We start from the raw sequence: 19,737 nt of genomic DNA, 5'->3' as shown, positions 1-19,737 counted from the left end.
AAGTTTTCCCTGTCTTGTATTAACAATAGCCAATGGCTATCAGCTGCTTTCTCTGTGTTGGCCATTGTTCTAAGAGCTTTACATAATTTAACTCATTTGAAATTTATGACATTGGTACTGTCATTACTATTCCTGTTTCTACATGAGGAGGCTGAGGAAGTAATTAGTTCAACTTCCCCAAAATAGTTATTCCTATTTGCAATAGTTATTCCAATTTGCTTCCTGAAGATCTGGGATTTGAGTGTGCTAGTTTATGGGAGCCAAGAAAAAGGCTAATGTCTCTATGCATTAGTGAACTCTGGAATAAGGGGAGAGTTGGGGGGAGGGCTGTTTATAAGCAAATGAAGATCCAAAAACAGAAAAGATAGGATCCACCAAGGGTCTGACTAAGATGAGATGAGAACAGGGTACCATGAGTGGTCTAGAACAAAATGAATTTTATGGAGAAATTTGGTTGCCTGGGTCTACACAGCGAGTGCCAGGATAGGCTCCAAAGCTACACAGCGAAACCCTGTCTCAAAAAAACAAAACAAAACAAAAAATTCTTGAGTAGATGGTATAGTGCTGTGTAAACTGCCCCGGTCTCTTTCCTATGAAATTTTTACATTGATACTTTGTGTTAAAACCCTACTTTTAGGATAGAGAGCTCAAAAGACAATATAAAACACAACCAATGGCTGCACCATAAATTGAAACAGTCCCATGTGTCCTCAAAAGTAAAAGATATTAATGTCTTTAATTGATATATCCCCTACCAGCATTTTGGAAAAAACAAGGAAAAGACTTTCCACACTTGCAAAGCTTAGAAATCAGTGTTGTAGGAAAGAGCAGGAGGAACGCTGCCGGCAAGTGTTGTGGCTCAAGAAAAATTTTCATTTTAGTCCTCATGCTTTTCAGATTCATAATTTCTTTTTGTTTTTGGAATTTCCTTTTAACATATATTTTCTATTTGACAAACTGCCATATCTTCCTTTTTTATTTAGTGTGTGTGTATGTGTGTGTGTGTACAAGTGTGCATACCTGTTTGAACACAAGCAAAGGGAGATGTTGAAAGTCTGTTTCTGACTCTTTCTTTCTTGATAGTTTCTCACTGAGCCAGGAAGCCAATAAGCAGAACTTTTCTGTGGACTCAGCATCAGTTCCTGTCTTGACTTCTCTCAGTGATGGCCATTGCCTGGAAGTGTAATCAAAAGAAATGTTTTCCTCTCAAGTTGCTTTGGTTGTGGTATGTTATCACAGCAATAGAAAAGTAACTAAGATAGAGATTGGTACTAGAAAGGGCCACAAAGTTTGGGAGGATTGTGGAAGGACTTTGGAACCTTGGTCTGGAAAAGCTGTGAGTGCTCACAGCTGTTCTGTGGGAGCCTGGATGGAAAGAACATGGAGAAATGCAGACAATAGAGGCCTGGCTTGGGAAGTTTCACAGGGAAGTTTGGGAGTTTCTTAGAGACTATCGGGGCCATTTGATATTTTGAACTAAGAATCTGCATCTGGTCAGCTGGGCCTCTAGTTAAGAAGAGATCAGAACCACTAAAGTAAAACCTTTGCTTTGCAAGGACGGTGGCTAAAAAATGAGCCATGGTTTACGTAGGATTTCTATTGTTGTAAAGAGACACCATGACCATGACATCTCTTCTAAAGGAAAACGCTTAATTGGGGTGGCTCACCGAGGAGGCTCAGTCCATTATCATCATGGCGAGGAGCATAGCAGCGTGCAGGCAGGCAGGGTGCTGGAGAAAGAGTCCTACATCTTGCAGGCAAGAGGACGCCAACTGAGACACTGGGAGGTATCCTAAGCATAGAAAACCTCAAATCCTGTCCCCGGAGTGACACACTTCCTCTAACAAGGCCATACCCACTCCAACAAAGCCACACCTCCTAATAGTGCCACTCCCTATGAGCCTGTGGTGCCTGATTACATTCAAACCACCACAATCATTGATACAAAAATCTTCTGCAAAGTGTTTCCTCTCAGCACACAGAAGCCATGGTCCAGGAGGAACTGAGGCTTCATCTCATGCTGGCAACTGAATTCAGTAGTGTAAGAATCACCCAGGTTGTACTGGTTTTGAAGGCATGGAGGGGTCATGGAGCAGAGCTGAGACTTGGCATTGTTTGGCAGGGCTGGAGTCCCTGGAGAGATATGCCATTAGTGAAGATGGAGCCTCGGCTGCAGTAGAAGGCCCAGGATTGAGGAGGTCATGGAGAAAAGTCAAGGCTTGGCACCATGTGGTAGGGTCAAAGTCCTTGAAGAGAGCCCAGGAGAAGCTACTAATGAAAGCACAGCACAGCTGCAGTAGGACCCCACAGCATTTTAGAGATACCAGGATCAGCCAAGAGGCAACCACCAACGCAGCAGCTGTGGATAGAATGGCCTGAGCCTAGGAGACAAAAGACAAGTGCTTGCAGGTGGCTGTTCCCAAAGTGAAGCCTGCTGTCCAAACCCTTAGAATCTGGAGGAGCACAAATGGGTTCCAGGTACCAAGTAACAAACTTCTTACACTGTTGAATTTGGAGTTATTTTTATTTGATTGTGACTGTGCATGCCCTGATTCTTCCCTCTCAGAGATAGGAAGTATTTAACTGTTTTTCTTTAGTTTTCTTCTTGTTTTATCTTACAGGAGCCCACAGTCAAAGAGACTTTGGATATTTTAGAGAAACTCTGGAACGTTAAAGAGGCTTTGAACTTTGAAAGAGACTGGATATTTTAAAGAGACTGAACATTTAAAGTGTTGAAACTTTTAAAGACTGGGATTTTTAAAAGTTGAAATGTTTTACATTGTCATATGAATATTAGCATGACACCATGGGAAGAACAAGAAAAGTTATGGCTTAGTAAATGCCGTATTTGTGTGTCAAATTGACAAGGGGTGGATTATTATGGCTGGATTTCATGTCAACTAGACGCAGATAGGGTCATCTGGGGAAAAGGAAGTATAATTGGGAAAAATGTCTCTGTAATAATTGGCCTGTAGGCAAGTCTGCAAGTCATTTTCTTAAATGATGATGGATGTGGGAGAGCCTAGCCCATTGTGCTTGGTGCTACCCCTAAGCAGTCCCGAGGTGTATAAGAAAGGAAGCTAGGTAAGCTGTGGGGAGCAAGCCAGTAAGTCGTGTTCCTCCATGGCCCCCACATGAGTTCCTGCTTTGAGTTCCTGCCCTGATTTCCCTCAGTAATGGATTACTGCCTGGAAGTGTAAGTGAAATAAACCTTTTCTTCTCCAAGTTGCTGTTAGTCACAGCATTAGAAAAGTAACTAAGACACTACCTTTGAAATCAGTTTGCCATTATCCACTAAGTAACATTCTAAGATTACTGAAAGTAATCTGTTGAAATGGACTCAATTGTGATTGAGGGAAAAGTGGGATGTTTTTCTAATTTGGAGGAGTAGTGACAGTGGAACCATTGCAGCTAAAACTTCAGGTGTGTAGAATTCGCATTAGAATCACACAGGGTGGAGGGCTGAGACTGTCTGAGCAGAGGTAAAAGGAGAAGATGAGCTGTTGGTTTAAAAACAAACCCTGCCTTCCCTACCACTGATCCCTTAGCTTAGGGATCAGACCACAGTAGTTCTAATAAGAAAACTAGAACCGACTCCCAGCCCATGCAGAGGCCTAACACAGGCCTCTGATAAACTCAACAAATGTGTCATCATGCACCAAGCATGAATGAGGTAAATTCTATAATTTCCTTAATGGGTTCGGTTCAATGGCTTCCAGGCTGGTTTATGAAGTATTAGGAATAAAAGACAAGACTATTACTAGATTATGATTGTTTATTTATAGGTTTAAAATAAAGTCACAATCTTATTTGGAAAATCTGGATCCAAGCCTATGATATTCATCAGAAACCAAAATGAGGTAGCAAAGTGTACTAGTGGCTTGTAGAAAAAGAGGAGGCATGGCGCTAGTTATTGTGGCAGTAGTCACATCTTTACTGGTGTGTGTGTGTGTGTGTGTGTGTGTGTGTGTGTGTGTGTGTGTTGCAAGCAGACGAGCTGGAAAGCATGAAGACTTACACTTGACTTTTTAATCCAAATATTCTGCCAGCACATTACCCACATCCAGGGTTACACAGGTCTGCAATCTTCTTCCTAGTGGAGTGCAGGTCCAGTTAAGAACATTTTATTGAAAGACTGAGCACAGTCAGGCTGCCTTAGGCTTAAGGGTTTCTGGGTTTCGTCCTTGGAGAAGTTCAGGATCTTCCCAAGGCCTTGGGCCTCGAATATTCTTCCAGTCTTCAAAAGTGGAGTCCTTTATTTTCTATAGAACCACGAAGTTAAACATATTAGTACCAACGCCCAGTGGTTTTGGTTGAGACATCAGTAAGTGCTGAGCAATAAAGGAAAACCCAACAGGCTCCGGGACCAGCTCAGCAAATAAACCAACCCCAAACCCAAGCCCAAGAACTTCGAGAGGGTTAGAACTTTCCTGGCTTGCTTTGGAGAGACTTCACATCTACCTTTCCCCATAATGACAAACTATTAGTGACAGAGGAGTCTACACTCTGTTTCTGAGAGCACAAAGAAAGGGAAGAGGCTGGGAGAATTGGAGTAAATGTGAAGCTGCTCTAACATAGCAACAGAAAGTCTGCTGTGGGTCACAGCGGAAAAGGGAAGAAGCAAGGTGCAGACCCTACGTCTTCACAAGGAAGAAAATGTGGTGAGATATTATTTATGATTTATTAAAGCTTGCCTGGGGGTACAGAAAGCAAAGCTAGAAGCACGTCATAGAGCCAGGTAGTGGTGGCACACACCTTTAATCCCAGGACTCAAGAGACAAGCAGATGGATCTCTGTTAGTTCAAGGCCACACTGAACTACATGAAATGAATCCAGTCCTAAGAAGAAACAGCTCACGCAAAGGTGACGTCAGCACTTGGGATCACATGCCTTTAATCTCAGCACTAGGGAGGTATAAAAGGAAAAGGAAAAGGGCTTTGTGTGAAGATTTAGTCTCCAGCCATGTTGAAGAGAGGCAGCGGTCTGAGGATTCATGGAGTTAGCCGGATCACCCTTTCAGTCTGAGACAGAGGTAAGAGCTAGTGGCCATCTGCTTTGCTTATCTGATCTTCAGCTTGAAGCTTGAACCCCAATATCAGTTTATGGGTTTTTATTTTTTTGTGCTACAAGAAAAGGAGCAAAGCTCCTTATTCTGCACCTGAGAGATGAAGCTGGGCTTCCGAATGAAGTCACTCTCCATGGGAAACCTGAGGAGAGCACTCAGCAGAGCTATCAACTGCACTTTCGAGAATCCTTGCTTCATGTCCTCTCAAATGCCTTGAGCACAGGGAGAAGGCAAGAGAAAAGGGATGGACAGAAAACGTCCTTTATCCTCTCTGATGGTCACTTCTATCTGCTCCTGTCCTGGAATAACTAAAGACGGGAGAAAAAAGGCCACTAGAGATCAATGGGCAATTTATATACAAACATGGAGAAAGTAATTTATGTTTCCCTCCATGTTTCCATCTAGGTATCAAATGGGTATTAACTTTTACTGCCTAGTTATGCGATCTTTAGCAAGTAGCACAGGCTACCTTGGCATTGATTCTTATAAGTGATTGCTAAAAGGTGAGACAAAATATTCTATATTCAGCTCTTAACTCCTATGGTTTCTATAATAACTACAAGGAAAATCTATTCCTAGATGAACCATCCATAGCAGGACTGCCCGCACAGCACTTACTTGCTCAAGCAGACAGTACAAAGTTCCAACCAAATGACAGGAAAGCAGTAAATGAAAACATTTTTCTTGAAAAGTAAGGAGTATGTATATGTGATGTACGCAATGCTATTAATTTAGCAAGAAAGTATTTTCAAGTAGGTTATAAAATGATCTAAACTTCAGATCATTTATATTCTAAAGCTTTTCTGTTTGGTTATCTTTATGTTTTTCGAGACATCGTTTATATAGCCCAGGCTAGTCTTGAACTCACTATGTAGCCCAAGTTGGCTTTAAACTAGCTGCAATCCTAGTGCCTCAGCCTCCCAAGTACTGGGATATCAAACACGTGCCACCATTCCTGCAAAAGGTATTAGTAGAATAATAACTGTTATCCAGATACATTACTGTATATGTGCTCATGGGAATTTAAAATAATTCTTAAGATGAGAGGCAAGGTTGACAGGACAGAGTTGTGGGAACATGTTGTCTTTAGAGGACATTTACAGGAAGGACTCCTGGTAGAAAATCTGTAAAACATGCAGTTGGCTGAACGCCAGGCTGTGTACATTTGCTAGGCATGACCCAAGCCTCCACCTAACACCCACCTGCTACAGAACTGAATGAGGAAATGTGTCAGGGACTGGGTTCCACACCCAGTCCCCCAGAGTGTAGGCCTCTCTTCAGTACTCTGTTGCTCCCTGACATCCAGCTAAGACACTAAAAGGCCACAGTTGCTCAAGAACAGAACTGACTTCAGACTCACCACACCAAATTTAAAGCCAAGCCCTGACCCTGGTGGGAAGGGGAAGCCTAGCTGGAAACCACGTTGTTTCCAGGCCCAGGAAACAATAGAGCCTGTCCCCAGATTCTCCTTTACAAAAAAAAACAAAACAAACAGCAACAAAGAATTTACAGATCTTGTGACAGCTCAGATTTGGAATATTCTCCACTGGTGAAGTGTGCCTGAAAAACTCTGCAATCTCCAGCACTCCTGGTTCCAGATTTTAGATAATTTGCCAAATGTCGAACATTTAGATTAAATATATTTTTTTTCTTCACTACCAATTTATCTTGAGACACAGAACCAGTCATGATGAGTGAGATTGTTACAAAACATAGAATATTAACATACTATACCTCATATTCTGACTCTAAAGTTATTTTATTCTCTTTCAATTTTTTTTCCAATTCAGGATCAACCTGTAGAAAAGGGGGAAAAACATAGATTATTTAATTCTTTTACATTCATCTTTCACTTTAATTTTTAAAAATTATTTTACTTTTAAAAGTCATGAGAGAGCTGAAGCTTGGTGCCATATGTCTTTAATCCCAGCACTGAGAGACAGAAACTGGAGGATCTCTGTGAGTTTGTGGTCAGCCTGGTCTGCGTCATGAGTCCTAAGTCAGCCAGGGACACAATGAGACCCTGTCTCAAACAAAGTCCTAGGAAAGATGGCTGGGATAGTTCAGCCAATTTAAAGCATATGTCAAAATCTGTCCTATCCACTGTGGTAACTAGTACACAACTCCAGCTAACAGCCACCAATTTACACCAAGCACCTGTGTGCCAGGCACCTGACATACACCATCTTGTTGAATCCTCACAAAGCCTGTATGATGAGCATGAGTTTCATCTTCATTATTACATATAAGGAAAGCTGGCATGGGAGCTTGAATAACTTGTGAAAGAGGCATGTGTAGTGTTGAGCACTGACCTTCTGACTCCAGAGGAGGCACTTAGATTTCGTAGCACAGAAATATTTGAACACTACTATATAATACACTTGAAAAATTAAAGAACCTCTTCCATGGACTGAATAAAGAGTGAGCTATGGAATACATGGGGTTCCACAGTGGCCCACTGAAACTCATACCTGTTAACCTGCATGTCACAAGGAAGAGTGTGACTAGTGAAATAATCAAAACAAAGTAAATGGACTAGCTGTGTATGCATGACTCAACAGAGCCTATGAACAAAGTGATGAGCCAGGGGGATAATCCCAGGATTCCATTAGAATGATGTATAGAGACAAATGAGACAAATCAAAAAAAGGATAGATTATGACGGGTACATCCAAAAATCCTAACACATGTGTGCCTGAGATTCCAGAGCCATATCAGTGCTATTGGTCACATGCCATTTCTTCCTCTCAGCAAACACTATCCCATTGTATAACACTTCCGTATGCTACCTTCCTATGCTTCTATTTTCTATACAAAGTAAGATTAAAAAGGTGTCCAATGACGTCAAACTAATTTGCAAAACAAGAAAGAATAAAATCAAATCAACTAAAAATTCAATGAAATCTTCAGTTTAGGCCTCAACAGAGAAAAATCCCACGATAATAAGAGGATTTCTCCTAAAAGCTGAGAATGGGAGTTGAAACCCAACACCCTTGGCTACACTTGCCAAGCCTGGAACAAGTATAGAATCATAACCAAGAGTTAGTGCCACAGCCAGATAATCACAGGTTGCTCTCATATATGAAAACTGTGGCCGGGTGTTGGTGGTGCATGCCTTTAATCCCAGCACTCGGGAGGCAGAGGCAGGCGGATCTCTGTGAGTTCGAGGCCTGGTCTCCAGAGCGAGTGCCAGGATAGGCTCCAAAGCTACACAGAGAAACCCTGTCTAAAAAAAAACCAAAAAAAAAAAAAAAAAAAAAAAAAAAAAAAGACTAAGGGAGAAACAGAGGTGCACTAAGGCTAACTCAACTCTAAACAAACCAGGACCCAGCTCACATCCAAGTATTAAGAGTACCAGACTCCAGTCTACTAGGCTAGGAAAAAAAGGATAAATTTTTTCTGAAGAAAAACAATACCATCTAGAACCTCTATAGTTACTTATAAGCAATAATCAATATTTAACAGAAAATAACTGTAAGGCATATTCAAAGACATAATCATGTAGTCAAAAATGAAGAAAAAGAAGATAATTATAACTTTATGTGAGATAGGATCTTTAATTATAATTCACAAAGTGTTTAGAAAAAAGGGATAAAATATGACAGTATGGAAAATTTCTCTAGAGTACTGAAATACATAATAAAGAATTAAACACTTTATTTTGGTATCAGTTACTAATGAGAAATGGCAATATATTTATAGCATCACTGGTATTAAACTATAATAATGAATTTATAATTAGTGAAATAAAATGAAGTAAAATTGTTGATCCATGCTCTTTAGTTCCTTAGGAATCCTCAAAACAACTACATCTGAGAATATTTCTGGGGAGAAACAATAATATTACAAATATCCTAGTGAATACAAAGAACTGTTACCAATGATTCATTTTCAAGGACTCATTAGTGATATTTTAAACAAGAGGGTGCAAATATCATCTATTAGATTTTCAAGACAGATTAATATCACTAAATGAACTGAGCATGTAATTCTCCTAAAGTAAAAAACATACACTCAGACACAAGCAAACACCAATTATAGTTCTTACCTTAATCCTCACGGCGTCATATCGGATTTGTGAAAATTCACGAAGACCAAAGGAACCTCCAACAACCAGCAACTGAAACAAAGGAAAGGAACAGCTATATAAAACAGAAGAAGGACAGCCTGAGGAGCCTAGTTCATTCAGTTAAACAGAGCTTAAGACAAACTATAAAAAAAACTAGAGTATTTTTCCTAGAAAATTATTACTCATCACTTAAAAATAGATGTGGTGGGGTTGCCTTCAAAGGCATTCCAGGGACACCTGAACCTTGGACAAATATTGAACCTTAAATACACTAAGTATTTTCCTATACATATATACCTATTATCAAATTTTAATTTTTAAAACAGGGACAAAAGATTATCAACAATAACTAATAATAAAGCACAACAGTGATAATATATTGTAATAAATGTCATTTAAAGTTTATGGATTAATTATATCTGGAATTTTCCATGTGACTTTTTTCTTTTCATTTTCTTTTTCTTTCTTCCTTCTTCTTTATGACAATAACTGAGACTCAGTAAGTGAAACCTCAGTAAGGGAGGCTACTACACTATCCCAGAAAAATTATAATAGATCGTTACTGGAGGCTATAAATCAATACCATATATGTGTTTGAGTTTTCTGGTTTGCTGTTTTTTGAGACAGGGTGTGGTGGTCTGAACAAGAAGGGTCCCCATAAACTCATATATTTGAATGCTTAGCCATAAGAAAGCGGTACTACTTAGAAGTATTAGGAGGTGTGGCCTTGATGGAGGAAGTGTGTCAATGGTGGTAGTCTTTGAGGTGTTCAGAAGCCCAAGCCAGGTGACTCTATTCCTGCTGCCTATAGATCGGATGTAGAACTCTAGACTTTTTCTCCAGTAGCATGTCTGCCTGCATGCTACTGTCCCCACAATGACAATGGACTAAACCTCTGAAACTGTAAGCCAGCCCAATTCAGTGTTTTGCTATATAAGAGTTGCTGTGATCATGGTGTCTCACAGCCATAGAACACCAACTAAGACACAGGGTCTCATTTGCCAAGATGGCCTTGAACTTACTATGCACCTGAGGGTCACCTTGAAATTCTGATCTTCCTGTTTCCAAATTCAAGAGGAAATAAGCACACCCGACTAAATGATAGGCTACTGTTAAGTATTAAGTTTGGAAGGTAAACAAACAGAAAACTCGATTGGTCAACTAACTGATTAGACCAATTCAAAAAACTGCAATGGTCTAAGTCTAGCCAATTAAGTTATTTTTGTAGTTTCTTTGTCTGTAAATATTCACTGTCAATGCAGCAGGACAGAACTCTCTGAACCTCTTCGGGTTCTAAGTGCAGCTTGACTCATGAGCCTTCTGTGCTCATGCAAAATCAGTAAAATTTGTTTGCTTAAAGGTTTTTAAGATTTATTTTATCATTTGTGTTTGTATGCATGCGTATGTGTATGCTCATCTTTATATGTGCAGGTACATGTGAGTTCCTGTGGAGGTCAGCAGAGGGCATCAGACACTCTGGAACTGGAGTTTCAAGCAGTCATGAGCAGCCTGATGTGGGCGCTGAGAAAGCTCTGGTCTTCTGAAAGAACAGCAAGTGCTCTTAGTTGGGAACCACCTCTCTCACTGGCCATCAAGTTCTTCTTTTAACACTACAACTACATAGTATAAACCTAGGAATAAAATGCTGGCCTTGTCTGTGGATAATTTCTTTCAATTTTCTGATTTTGCAAAGTCAAACATTTGGGAAACATTGCAGTTAATTTTCTTATCAAGTGATAAGGGAGCCTTGCAGGGTATGCCACATTTCTCAGTATGCAGAAACCCTTAAGAGAGATTTCAGACTGCCACTATTTTACCAGAAACTGAACTGGCTGTAATTCTCAGGTCAGAGAAGCAAAAGTTTAGCCATTAGGGGAAAAAAGCTTGATCCCTGTATCACTGACTAAATAATTAAATACAAAAAAAAACATGAGGTCTAAATTTAAAATCTGAGGTTTATAAAAGCAACAGAACTTCACAGTTATAACTTTAAAACGTCTCACAAAAAAGAAAAATAAAACAATCCTATAACTCAAAAGACAACAAATAGGGAGACCATCTGTGATATGTGTTCAAACTGGGGGGGGGGAGGGGAGTGAAGAGCAAAACAAAAAGAAATTCAAAAGCAGCACTAGATTTAAGCCTCTGTGTTCAGTAGACTAGGGCTCGGTTAGAGGAACTGTCTTAACTTGATGCTCTCTTCTCTCTAAGAATGTCCTCTCCTGCTGTTTCCTCTCTAGCAGTCTAAAGCCACTTCTCGGGTTTTAGGGCTTTTTATCTTAACCCCCATGATTTTAAGATTAATAGCAGCCACAATAAAAAGTTTATATTTAACTATAATACATATAAAATATTCTCAGCTACTTTTAAAAGAAGAATGCTATTTCGGATTACATGAGACCAATACTAAAAACTCATCACACTGTCTCTATACATACATATAACATGTAATTATGGTATACATACATATAACGTGTAACAACAATAATAAAATAAGTTATGAATTTGAGGAAAAATAGGATCACAGGAGAAATTGGAGGGGGGAAGAGGGGTGGAAATGATGTAAATACGACACTCATCTATGAAATTCTCAAGATATATATATATATATAAAATTTTTAAATAAAAGAATGCTATTTCGTGTGTGTGTGTGTGTGTGTGTGTGTGTGTGTGTGTGTGTGTGTGTGTAACAAACAAAAAGGAATGACTGGTTAAACGTCAATGAGGTAAAAGATCATAGTGAATACTTCATCTGAAGAAGTTGCTTATGGTACACGGCTGGAGGTTTCCTTAATTTGCCAGAGCACACCTGGCTATGGTGTAATAAAACAGAAAAGGAAAGCCTCAAATCTCAAAATTTTCTTCAGATTGGGTGGGCACAAAAAGTGCTGTTTGTTTAACAAGGGGAAGGGCATCCGACTGGAAAACAAATTAGGTTTAAAAGTTTTGTCTAAATAGATCCAGGGTATGTCTTCATAATACCTGATTTGACCTTTTAAAAAGTGACTGCGAAGGAAGGAGTCTCCTTGCTGATGAGCTCTGAAAATAGAGCAGGAAACTAAGTCTACACAGAAGACCTCACTCTTAGGCTTTGTTGTTTGTTTGTTTGGGGGAGGTTGTTTGTTTTGTTTTTGTCTTTCACTAAGTTCTTGACTTTTATGATTTTGAAAGAGAAGAAAATCAGATTGGTTCCCATAGTGACAGACAGGTGATTGCAAGTCAGTGGCTAAAAAATCATTATTTCTGAATGGCAGAGGAACTTGCAGGAAACAAATTTTATGCATGCTTTGTCTACACAAATGGTTGTCATTTTATAAAAACTAATGCTTATCCTAAAATTCTTTTTTATCCTAAAACTCTTAAAGCAGAGTTTCCTAAAGGTGGAAACAAAATCCAAATACATCAAAGATGACTAAAAACAAAACCTAGTACATTTCTGAGTCAACCTCTCTTTTAGGACTGTTTAAATACAAAAGCTGGGAGCCTCACCCGTGCCTATTGCCACACCAATAAAATATTATTGTATTTTTAAAAACTTTTATTTATTTTCTTTAATATGGTATTGGCGGGTGCTAAAGCAGTTAACCTGTGAACAATAAAACAACAAATGAATTATATTGGAGCTCCAACTCTGATTGGTCGTCTGCCAACCTCAATCTTTAACCCCATGAAAACTTACTACTATAAAACGGGGATAGTGACAGTTCGCACATTCACGAAGGAAAACGAGAGGGGGAAAGCCGAGGTACACTTCTGAGTGTGGACTAGGGGAAATCTAACAGCTCACACCTCCAGCAGTCCCTTCCTAGCTGCGTCCCACCCCCCACGCCGCCGTCCCAGGTCCGCCGCAGACGTCAATCAGCGGAGGTAGCCCCGCCCCTTCCAGAGGCCCCGCCGCCACTCACCAACATAGGGACCCCGTAGCGTAGGGTCTTGTTCTTGCGCAGAGCGCGCAACACGGCGGGCGCTACCATGGTTGAAGATGCGGCCGGCTTAGCCCCTTCGGAGCGGCCCCAGGGCGGCCACCTAGAGCCCAGCGGCCTCGGCCTCCTCTCAAGCGAAGTTGTAGACTCCTCACTGGGTTTGGGTGCCGAGTCCTCGCCCGGTAGGCCTCCGCAAGTCCAAAGTAATCGATTCGTCCCCATACAAATCCGTTCCCCGCCCTCTCTCCGGAAGTCGAGGCCGCTGAGCTTTGGTTCCGGGGAACCGGGGACGATTGGGATTTTCGATTTGAAAACTTGTAATTCGTCTGTGCTGGATCTTGGCTAGTGACTTCTCGCTTGATAGATAAACTCAGGCTGGAGGACCGGGTGTTATTCTGAAGCTAATGCACGAGTAGCGTGGGTAATTCACCGGGTTAATGAAGACTTAAAATTGTGGCAAATCAGTTATAACTTACTTTAATGTTAATACTTTTAATGTGCGATAGACGGTAATTAACGATTTCCTGTTTTCCATCGGCTAAGCAACTTTCTTTACGACCTACTTGTGTGCTTCTGGATGGCTCAAGGAACACAGAGACGAAAAAGAAGAAACGGGCCATCTACTGGGGGCACCTACTAAGGTCGAAAGTACATTAGCTTGAAGGGACAAAACACTCACTATGCCATTTTTCAGGCTGAGCGGGGAAAAAAACCTTTCCACCTGCCCCTGCCTCTCTAATGCCACTGAAATGCTTCTGGTGTCGCTTCCCAAGTTGTACCCACAGGAGAAGCTCCTTACCTCTTTAGGGTAAGAACTATGTCAGGGAGAAAGAGGGGGTAAGGAAGAGAGAGGGAGTGATTGTTAAATTAATCTTCCACAGCATTGGAAGACAGGTTAATACGTAATGATAAGACTCTCTTGTCTGCCTCCATGGATATATATATATATATATATATATATATATATATATATGTAAATTTTTTTAAACAAGCTTTAAAATCTTTTGTTAGGGACTGGAGAGATGGCTCAACGGTTAAGAGCACTGACTGTTCTTCCAGAGGTCCTGAGTTCAATTCCCGACAACCACATGGTGGCTCACAACCACCTTGAATGAGATCTGGTGCTCTCTGCTGGCATGCAGGCAGAAGACTGTATACGTTTAAAAAAAAAAAGAAAATCCCGTGTTAGAGGACTTCGGTCTGCTGATGGGTTGTGGTTGTTTTTTTGTTGTTATTTTGCTGCTGTTTATTCCATACTCCACCCTGGAAGACATAATATTCCTTATTGAATATGCCATGAATTTACACACCTTCAATATGCACTTCCTGGGACAGTATTTGAAGTACACTGTAATATATAGGCAACATAAATTATTTCCTCCTCAAAGCTCCAAGTAGCCTTCGACATATAACTTGCAACACTCACTGTGTATTGTGTTAGTGATAAAAACATTACCACTCTTACTAGCATACAAACGAGAAAACAGGAGAATAGCAACAATATTTCAGAGTTTGAATTCAATATTGGGGGAAAGACATCACATTAATTGAAAGGAAACTTTAATGTATCTGGGACAACATTTATTAAGGTAAGACTTTTTGTTAATACATCCCTCCCTCCCTCTGTTTCTGCACTTGACTGTGCAGTAGAGACCTGCAAATGTGGGAATGAAGTAATAGAAAGCTAAATGGCCTTAAATTGTGAGATTACACAATACAATTGGGAGTATTAGAAGGAATTTTTATAGATTTACTGAAAAGAGTCAAGCAGAATTTAGGATTGAAGGAATAGGCCTATAATAACAGGAGTGCTATAATTTATGAATGGAATCTCCTTCAAAGCTGGTATTTATCTTTTTGGGTTAAATGTTGATCCCCCTGCTTCCAGAGTACTAGCATATCAGGTGTATGCCATTATGCCTTGCTTTGAATTGACAAACTTCTGTTGTTTTAAAAAAAATCTCTTCTGTGCAAATATAAAACCATAAGGAGAAACATGACTTGTCTCTGTGTTTTGTTTTTTTGTTTTGTTTTGTTTTGTTTTGAGACAGGGTTTCTCTGTAGCTCTGGCTGTCCTGGAACAAGCGCTGTAGACCAGGCTGGCCTCAAACTCATAGAGATCCAGCTGCCTCTGCCTGCTGCATGCTGGAATTAAAGTCATGTGCCACCACTACCTGGCTGCAAAATTAATATATTGTGAGGTGTGTAGCATTTACATACAGCATAATCTTACTCATTTCCCTATTACACTTCAAAACTCATGCAATGTGCACTTAAGTGTATTACTTCTCTGTTCATCAATCAGATGTTACAAATCAAGGGGCCTGGCTCCAAAACTATGGCCATTTTCTGACCCCCTCACTCTATACAAGATTCTCTCCTCTCTCTCTCTCTCTCTCTCTCTCTCTCTCTCTCTCTCTCTCTCTCTCTCTCTCTCTCTCTCGTGGTGTGTGTGTGTGTGTGTGTGTGTGTGATGAATCTCATTTTAGGGGAAGGGCATTTAAGGTAGCCTCTCCACTATTGCTTAGATTCTTAGTTGGAGATCATCCTTGTGGATCTCTGGACATTTCCCTAGTACCAGATTTCTCTATTAAGGTATTTCTTTTCTTGCTCTCCTCTATTCTTATCCTGACTCAATCTTCCTGATCTCTCATGTTCCCCTCCCCCTCCTTTTCTCCCCTTCTCTTTCCCCTACCACCCTCCCTGCCCCCGTGCTCCCAATTTGCCAAGATCTTGTCCTTTTCCCTTTCTCTGGGGGACCATGTCTCTCTTAGAGTCTTCCTTACTTCCTAGTTTCTCTGGAGTTTAGATTGTAGGCTGGTAATCCTTTGCTCTATGTCAAATATCCATGTATGAGTGAGTAAATGTACCACATTTTCTTTATCCATTCTTCAGTTGAGGGGCATCTAGGTTGATTAAGTGAGGCAACCAGTGGTCTGTGCATACACAACCAAACTTCATGGCTCTTCATGGGACACTGGTTGAAAAAGTTGAGGTCTAAACTTCATATTTTGACTCCCTTAAAATTACATATTAACTGGAGACAGTAACTTCATACCCCTAAAACCAATACTACTTTTCCATCTTTTAAATAGGGAAAATAACGGGCTTATTATAAGGAGTCTTATTATGTGTGTGTGTACCTATCTGTGTGCATGCGTGTGCATACGAATGCACATGCCCCCTGAGGTGAAAGGTATCAGATCCCCTGAAACCGGAATTAAAGATGGGTTATGAGGTATGCAAACTTAAGGGCTGGGATTTAAACCTTGGTCCTCTGCAAGAGCAGTATATGCTCTCAACTTCTGAGCCATCTCTTCAGTTCTAATACACTTATTTTAGATAAATGCAAACACTTCTATAATGTCCAATAAACTCAGTATTTTCATGTGAACACTTGAATCTTAAGGGTGAGATTCTGGCCATGATGGATACTTACATTTAATTCTAGCAATAGCTACTGTTCGCTTTCAAAAAACAGAACAAGGGGAACTTTTGTGATTTTTTTTCCTGGCTCCTGTCTTGGAGGTAGTTGTGCTCCTTCTCCATGTTATGTGCTGGTGTAGGGGCTTTGGCATCTTCCTCTCACTCCACCTTATTTTTTGTGGCAGTCTCTCTTTGAACCTGGAGTTTTCCATTTTGGCTAGACTGGCTGGCCAGGAAGCCAACCAATCCCAAGGATCCTGTCACCTCATCCAGCTGCTGGTGTTACAGCTTAGTGACACCATGCCCAACTTTTATGTGGTTAATGGAAACCAAACTCCAGCCCTTATGCTTGCACAGCGAGCACATTACCTATTGAGCCTCCTCTCCATCCAGGTATTTTTAAGAGGCATTCTTTAAATGTGTCGTGCTTTTTGGTTTAGGACTCAAAGGGATCAACATTTGGGACAATTCTTCCATTTTTAAACAAATCTAGCCTACAATTTTTAGTAATTTGAACAAAAGCCTATCAAGGACAGGTCTGGAGTTTGTTTTGGTAACTAGTAATGAAACATACTGTATTTTAGCTTCCTATGGACTGCATACTAACAGCTAAAAATTTCTATAGCCTAGTATTTTTACCATATCTTTTCTGTTTTGATACAGAAAGGTCAAATTACATGCTATATGAATTTGAAACCTGAGGACAGGCTCTACCTTCTAGGTTTGCTTAAGTACAGTTATGATATGTCAGTAACAAGGTTGACAGTACACTGAGTGTGTCACTATTACTAACCTGTGACTATAAAACTTTATTGGAATATAGTCATCCCTTTTTGTTATAATATTCATGGTTGCTTTCACATATAAAAATAGGAATTGTAAGCCTAAAACATTTTAAAAGTTTAATGTGTGTTTTGGGTGTAGGTGGGGGAACATGTGACCTGCTGCTGGAATGTCAGTGAGGGGACAATTTGAGGGAGCCAGATGTCTTCCATCTTGTGAGTTCAGGAATCACTCAGGTCCTCAGACCCGGCAGGAGATGCCTCTACCATCTCCCCAGCCATAGTCCTTTACTAGGTGGCTTTTTGAGGAAACGCTTGCTGATTTGTGATCTCTTCAGTTCACAGACTTTCTTACTGTGGCAAATTAAAAAACACCCACATCTTTGCACTAATTCTATTAGATAGCAGAGGTGAGGTTTCTTTCCACAGTGGTTCTGGGCTTCACTGACTTGTTTCAGCTATGAAGACACTGACAAATGGACAGACATCTGCAGCAGTCATGGCTACCTTTTGGGTAGCTTAGTACCCAAACCAAGATGCCCATTGTGGGCCTGGTTACCTGGAACTCTCTCCCCCAAGCCAAGTCAAGGAAGCTGTGAAGGTGGCCACTGATGATAGATATTGCCACAGTGACTGCACATATGGATATTATGAGAGTGAAATGGAAGAAGCCATCCAAGAGAAGATGGAAGAGAAAGTTGTGAAGCTGGGTGTGGCGGAGCTATTTATTGTCAGCAGTTTGTGGACCACCTGCTTTCAGAGACAACTGATGAAGTAGTGTTTCATAAGACTCTCATGCATCTGAAACTGAACTATCTTATTCACGAGCCACAAAGACTTCAGCCCAAAAAGGAGCTATTCGTCAAAGAGGAAAAGGGCCATGTTATTCACCAGTTAAATAACACTCTTGGATGTCTGCGGTATCAGGGAAGAACTGGTAGGCAATTGGTAGTTAATGGAAGCCCTGGGCACCTCCAACTTCAAGCACTTCCAGATTGAAAGGCTCTGAAACGCTGGGCAGTGGTGACTCACACCTTTAATCCCAGCACTTGGGAGTCAGAGGCAGGGGGATCTACTTGAGGTCACCCTGGTCTACAAAGCAAGTACCAGGACAGGCTCCAAAGCTACACAGAGAAACCCAAGCTTGAAAAACAAAAACAAGAAAAACAAAACAAAACAAAAGGCTCTAGAACAAGCCTGGACTGAAAAATAAATCAGTGTCATCCACACCTCACCCAGGACAAACTGATCCAGTACTGTCTGTCACTCCAGGGACATCATCATGGCCTACAGCCCCCTGGGCTCTCTTGATAGACCTTGGGTCAAGCCTTCACTACTGGAGGATCCCAAGATTAAAGAGATGGATTACTGCAAAGCACATGGAAACAGCCCGGGTTCTGATTTGGTTCCATACCCAGAGGAATGTGGTGACAGTCTTCAAGTCTGTGAAACCAGCTGAATATGTGAAAACTTTTAGGTCTTGGACTTCCAGTTGAGAGTGATGTGATGACCACTGTCTTCAGCTTCAACAGAAACTGGAGGGACTGCCTGCCGCCTGAGACAGTGGGTATGAAAGAAAGTCCCCCACAACACAGAATAGTGAAGCGAAATCATCTGACGATAGGGTCTAATGGATTCGCTCTTTGCTAACACGCACCTCACTCCTCCTTTTTAAGCCAAGTCTGTCTGACACACTGTGGAGGCCTTGTTGTAGGACAAAATCTAGGTGGCACTATATTTAAATTCTCATGCTGAACCAGTAGCAGACTGTGGCAGGGAAATAGGATTTGGAGAAGCAAACAAACATTTTTTTTTTCACTAATTTGATGTGACCAAATGTTTGTCAAATACCAGGAAATCTGGTAACATCTGATGATATAAAGATAAATAGTAAAAATGGTAATAGTAGCAAACTTTTTTTAAAAGTTGCTAACAAGTGTGACAAAAGTGAAGGTTTGGTAAGTACTTTTGCATTACAATTTCCCTTTCTTGATCCAGACCCCTGAACATGGATGTTAATGAGGAGGCCTCAGCACTCTAGGGAGCCCCTGGTAGTGGATCAGTACTTATCCCTGGTGTAAGAAGGGACTTTGGGAGCCCATCCCACATGGAGGGATGCTCTCTCAGCCTGGACACATGGGGGAGGGCCTAGGCCCTGCCCAGGATGATATGACAGACTACTGGGAACCCCCATGGAGGCCTTACCCTCCTTGGGGAGCAGAGGGAGGATGAGGTGGGGGGTTGGGAGCGAGGGGAAAGGGACTGATGTGAAGCAGGCTTGTTTCTAATGTGAACTAATAAAAAAATAATCTCTTGGGGGGGGGAAGAAATGTTCTCCTGAAGACCCCCACCCTCCCAATGCTGGGTAAAAGCCTAATCTACTGGAAGATGAAAGGTCACATGGAGAAAAACCAAGACACTCCAGTCAACAGTCAGCACTGCCAGGCATATAAGAGAAACCACCTGGGACTA

General features: G+C 40.9%; 1 protein-coding gene, 1 long non-coding RNA gene and 1 pseudogene across 2 annotated transcripts; 2 read left to right on the top strand and 1 right to left on the bottom strand.

Annotated features, from left to right (window-relative positions):
• Positions 1-4,009: 4,009 nt before the first annotated feature.
• LOC100758725 (cytochrome c oxidase assembly protein COX16 homolog, mitochondrial) lies at positions 4,010-13,279 on the bottom strand. Its single transcript, XM_027418420.2, has 4 exons — positions 13,040-13,279; positions 9,114-9,185; positions 6,800-6,862; positions 4,010-4,262 (listed from the first exon to the last, which is right to left on the bottom strand). The coding sequence occupies exons 1-4, from the start codon at positions 13,277-13,279 to the stop codon at positions 4,146-4,148; spliced, it is 492 nt and encodes a 163-aa protein (XP_027274221.1). The 3' UTR covers positions 4,010-4,145.
• A 74-nt stretch (positions 13,280-13,353) lies between these two features.
• Positions 13,354-14,127, top strand: LOC118238915. Its single transcript, XR_004770326.1, has 3 exons — positions 13,354-13,478; positions 13,601-13,865; positions 14,069-14,127. It is a non-coding gene; the product is annotated as an uncharacterized LOC118238915 (long non-coding RNA).
• A 2,656-nt stretch (positions 14,128-16,783) lies between these two features.
• Positions 16,784-19,341, top strand: LOC113836025 (annotated as a pseudogene).
• Positions 19,342-19,737: the final 396 nt, after the last annotated feature.

Source organism: Cricetulus griseus, chromosome 5 (assembly GCF_003668045.3).
Source record: "Cricetulus griseus strain 17A/GY chromosome 5, alternate assembly CriGri-PICRH-1.0, whole genome shotgun sequence".
Lineage (NCBI taxonomy): Eukaryota > Metazoa > Chordata > Mammalia > Rodentia > Cricetidae > Cricetulus > Cricetulus griseus.
Note: the sequence above shows the minus strand (reverse complement) of the source record. Positions and strands in the feature narration are given on the sequence as shown.